Source organism: Diadema antillarum, unplaced genomic scaffold (genome assembly GCF_040938485.1).
Source record: "Diadema antillarum isolate AM-2024a unplaced genomic scaffold, OU_Dant_1.0 seq00001116_RagTag, whole genome shotgun sequence".
NCBI lineage: Eukaryota > Metazoa > Echinodermata > Echinoidea > Diadematoida > Diadematidae > Diadema > Diadema antillarum.
This window is the reverse complement of record NW_027271930.1, coordinates 651,340-656,609: the sequence shown is the minus strand read 5'-3', so window position 1 is coordinate 656,609 and position 5,270 is coordinate 651,340. Positions and strand designations below refer to the sequence as shown.

General features: G+C 44.0%; 1 protein-coding gene across 1 annotated transcript; it reads left to right on the top strand.

Annotated features, from left to right (window-relative positions):
- Positions 1-487: 487 nt before the first annotated feature.
- Positions 488-3,228, top strand: LOC139743851 (uncharacterized). The gene has a single exon (XM_071654307.1). The coding sequence runs from the start codon at positions 911-913 to the stop codon at positions 2,294-2,296; it is 1,386 nt and encodes a 461-aa protein (XP_071510408.1). The 5' UTR covers positions 488-910; the 3' UTR covers positions 2,297-3,228.
- The last annotated feature ends 2,042 nt before the right edge of the window (positions 3,229-5,270 follow it).

Here is a 5,270-nt window from a genome sequence, read left to right as displayed (position 1 = left end):
GATAACGGTTGTTGTTAAATGTTTCACGCAGTTGTTCTCATTACCAAACGCAGCAAATAAATCCCTCATTAACGTCAAAGATCTGGCGTACAAACATCTCAGAAGTTCATCAATTGACGATAGGGCGTAATGACTGCAAAGAGAGGGAGACGGAAGATGAGATAGAAGTGGCGTGGTGTTGATTTGGAGGCTAACCCAGACCACATGTCATTCTGATCGGATGGGACACAACTGGCGCGCGTTGGAGGAGTGCGACCGCCACAGGAAAACGAGCAAGATGTGTCCCCCGTGATGATGATAATGATGATGAGATAGCATGTGACAGTTAAATAGTCTCGCCGTATGGAATGTAAATATGGAATAGAAATCGTTTCGCCGGCTTGCCAGTTCGCTAGCTCGCTGGGGAGGGCAAAAGAGAATACACATGAGGCTGATCTGTATTGCAGATAGCGCGTACGTATGTGATATATATCTCTGCCACAAAATACCGAAATAGTTTCGCTATGTCGTGATGCATAGCAGCTCTATGCCTCTGTTAAAACGGCTCCTTCATATGGGAGAATCATAGAGCTCGGATTTAGTCATTGCTTTTTATTTTTCTTATCGTCACCGGTGATTTCTGAGTGTTTTTAAGCATCTGGTATTTTGCAGTTAAAAAAAAGCACCATCTATTATTTGCTTGCTTTGCTTTTTAATTATACCGCTGGAACGCTCACAAAGCAGAGCTGCTTTTAGTTTCATTGTGTGTCGCTTAATCAGTGTGGTTGTAACATCTCAAGACAGCTGGATGAATGTTTGTTAAAGACACCCAAGCTTCTGATTTGGGACGCCTTATTTGCACCTTACCATTTTCTGTTAGCAACACGGAATTTGAATTATGCATCGTAGTATATGATGGCCTAACCTCGACATGCATCTCTACCTACAGGGTGAAGATGCAACCACTCTCTCCCTAATCCAACGCCCCTGGTTCCGACATGCTAGACCGTTTGCAGCTATGGACTCGAGCCGATCGACTACGGCGGCGACGACCACCAACGCCTCCGGTAGCGCCAGCAGCGGTAGCCCATCGTCCGGCGCCCGAAGCCGGCACGGTGCCCGGGCACGCAACTCCTTCTCCTACCAACCTCCTCACAAGAGAGCGCCAACAGAAAAGGTCGTGGTGGCGCTACAGAATGGCGACTTGGACGCGCACGCCAAAAACTTTGCCCGCCATCTCAGCGGAGCACGTGGAGCCGAGGACCAATCACAACTTTGCGTTCTACTCGATGCATTAGACGTACTTGCGTCTCGGGATAAATCCATCTACTGTAATCTCGTGCAGAGACTGGCCGAAGAACTACTGTTCGAATGCATCGAATATCTATGCACCACCTTTACGGGTGTTGGTCGAGTGCACCTGGACGTCAAATTATACAATGTTATACGACTGCTTTGGGTGATGTGTTTGTACGCCCCAGCTCTGCATCATCTTGCTGGATGTTTTCGTGATCTTCTAATACCGTATCATGGGATTCTACTGGCATGCTGTCGGTCCCTGCGAAGATCTCTCAGTACTTGCAGTGATTCGTCTACGACAACATCCGGGACATACAGCCGTGACCTCAGTAGCGACGGTGACGCCCTGGTCAGTAAGGATAGTGTGATGGGCGTCGCCATTTGTACTCTGAGCGTGCTTTACAATAGTCTTATGGTTGTCCATCACAGGGAAATCATGGAGTACTGCTGCCAATCGGGTATCTTCGGTATCATCGTGTCTCTCCTGCGGCGGACGCGTGTCGTCATGGTCGGTGAGACCTGCCTCAGGATCCTCGACCTCGCCTGCGAACACGGTGGTACGATGGCCCGGACCATCTTGCGAGACCACCAGGTGATGCGCGAAGCCGCTAATTTGTGGCACTTCATGCTACGACGAGACCTCGTCACCAAATCGGGCTTCCAAATCGCTGAACTCATCGCACGTCTCAGCGAGTACCTCCGGCATGGAAGCAAAGGCTATGCCGGATCAAGTGGATTCGCTGCTGCGGCTCCTAGTCAACATGGAACGCACGTGCGCGCCGACAAACCGACCTTTCTCTACCGCTGCGCAAAGGTCAAGATGGTGCTATGGTGTTCCTTGCCAAGCTGCTCTCGATCGGAGGAGTCTACGGGGCAGAAACTGAAGCTTTGTGCGCGATGTCGACTAGTCATGTACTGTAGTCAAGAGTGCCAATCCTCACATTGGACAAACGGGCACCGTGAACGATGCGCCACCCGACACCGAAAGAGCGGCAGCGACCAAGGGGACGCATCGTAGCACAGGATGCCAACCTCTGTCTATTTGTTATTATTTCGATGTCTCTGTTATTTGTATGAATCAACCATGTCTATTGTGACTTCCAAATGAGCAAAAGGTCTTGTAAACGTTTAGAGTATGTTTATTGGTCCTTTCATTGGAGATTGGAGGAGAATCTGATATTTTGTGTTCTGAAATGGATTGTGCTTTTACGAACTTCCTTAACCATTAGATAACTATACTTCCAGGCTCATACGAAATACCTAGTTGTTCCCGAGATGATAAAAACAAATGCAGTAGAGGAATTGTCATGTTTTGTGGCAGATGAAACATATGAGCAAAGGTGAAGGAACAAAAATGATGCAATCCTATGTCTGATCTTAAAAGTGACGGTCAAGAACAACCAGAGTTCAGTGGGTGAAAGTCGTCTGGTTTTACTGTAAACCGAGGCGTGTCGACGTAAAAGGCTTAGTGTAACCACCCTGTGTAACAGGCTGACTAGTAACACGCCTAAAGAGGCATCAGTCTTATTGCTTAGTACAGTACCTGAAATAATGTTAGTGTCGATGACCTATGGTGCATTATCCTGCGTCGGTCCTCGATCTCCTCGTGTCTCCCGTCCTTGTTCCGTGTTTTTAGTTCTCGTTTCATTCACGTTACAAGTGTCTTTCATTTGACGCGGCTGTTGCTTGATTAGCTGAATTTCCTCCCGGACGTGGACTCGGCACGTCGCGGAAGGGCTGACTGTTGATGTCAGTGTATGAAGGCTAATAATGGGGAATACGTGTATGCAGGAGCAAGGATCAGGAGTAAAAGGAGAATGGCATACCGCACGTAGAGACTGCGTGTCGTCAGGTGATGATATCTGCACTACGCGAGACAGTCCACCAAGATTGTTGCCTGATGTAAGTGGAGATGCCGTCAGCGCAGCTTCTGGGTCATGTTTCTGTACAGACCTGGAGTGGGTAGGTGCGCACAGCGGCTTGTCAGCAATGAACAGGAGTTGATGGGATTTGATTCCGAACTCAAAGACCAAGGCAAGCAACAAAGCATAATCAACGAGAATGTGTGCATTCGGGAGGAAATTTCTTTTTGTAGATAACTCATATGATTATTACAATATGCATATTATACAGTCATACATTTTCAGGGTCACCCTTGAGTTTTTCATCGTCCCATTTTGGTTTGTGCTGATGTTTGGATATGTGTCAAAATATGCCACTCGTGTTTAAAAACCTAATCCAAGATATCAACATAACAGTCGTTCTCAATTACAAGAGGTGTAGGAGGACGTATTTGTACAATATAAGAGACTCACGATATTGTATATTTCTCTTCTTTTGATGACAATCTTAGATGGAATTCTATCTAGGCGTTCGATAGGAAGGTTGAAAAGAAAAAAAATCCTCCTTATCATAATTCTGAACTTTTATTCTGTATATGACGTCACGAATATATTATAACCTTTATGAGTCTAGTCATCATTAACCAATAGCATATAAATATATTAAACAAAATCCAATAGGTATACCATTGTTGCCATCATAATTGTGTACATAATTATGGTAAGAGTAACTTTTCACACTTACCTTTAACTCGTGGATCAGCGAGATTACTCTCACTGCGCCTAATCGGCTTTCCCTCAAAATTCCCACATTACACGCTCATTATACTATGCCACCTCTTACCTGTCGTTTAGGTCATATTGGCGCACCAGGGCGTCTCCCATCGGTGTTCACTCGCAGGTTTACGTTAGGTGACTGAGTCAGAAATGCACATAAGTGCCTACAATAATGTGATACTAAGTACATGTCATGATTTTGATAATTTTATATGAGTACCGCATTCTTTGCTATGTTGTTGGATATTGTTTTTTCCTGAAAACTTTGCGCCATTGACTTTAAAAAGAGTCGTTTGGCACCGTTTAGACTTTTTGATTTGAGTTGCACAATATTATCGATTCCGTCAGGGGGATATAGGCATGGGTTCAAAATGTCAATATTACTATTTTGGATGCTATTTGATAAATGGTAACAAAGTAAAATGTAAGAATCCATGAAGCCTTTCAGTCCCTAACACCCTCTCGCTTTATCCCTCTGTCATTTTCATCGATGTGCTTTCACGCTGGATGTGTAATATTCGCTCGTGAGTCACGGATATCATCAATAAACAGGCTGATATCAATGAATTACGCGTGCTAAGATCTGTGAATAAACATTGTTAGGCGAATTCAGCAGATCAAACTCTGAACCAGTATTTTCATACTCTGGTTCTATGGCGGGCTTTCCCATCGTGCAGCATGACTCCTTTCTAACCACCATTGAATTCTCCCTGCAAGAGACAAAAGAATACAATGTATTAGATAATATGATAGATACACGTTTTACAGGTGATGAAAGTGAACTCATATCTCCATAAATTAGCCCTTTCATATCCACCAAACCTAAAAAATTTCCTTTCACTGACTCCGCATAATTTAATCTTTCATTGTCGTATAAAACCTTTATTCACGGGTATGAAGTAGAGATAGAAAGTAAAGACGTTGGTATAAATGGGGTATAATGTGCGGCACCATAGTACGTCTGTTTCTGATTTCATCGACCTTGATGAGGTATAGATTAAGGTGTTTTCCCTGCGAAATGTATTCAGTCAGCCAAACAGGAGACTATACTTTCCAAGTATATAGACGATTCCAGCAAAACACCATTTCATTTGCAGTTTGAACCAAACCTCATCTCTTTAACAGAACTGAGGAGAAGTCATGTGCACTGTCTGAGTATATGTAGGTTTCAAACCAGAGACCAAGGCAAAACTAAAAAGAAGACTCATACGTGTTACCAATGTACTGCATAAGGTATCGTATGCATTATTCAATTTCATTTCTCTCTCCCAAAATTACAATTTATGCGCAACATTATAAATGTTGTTCATATAATCTTGATGTGGTTTGATTGCTACTTTAGATTACAATGAAATATATCATGTGATGTCTCTC

Bases quoted from the DNA above. Each gene is read 5' to 3' on its own strand.
- LOC139743851 (XM_071654307.1), top strand. From the start codon at position 911: ATGCATCTCTACCTACAGGGTGAAGATGCAACCACTCTCTCCCTAATC.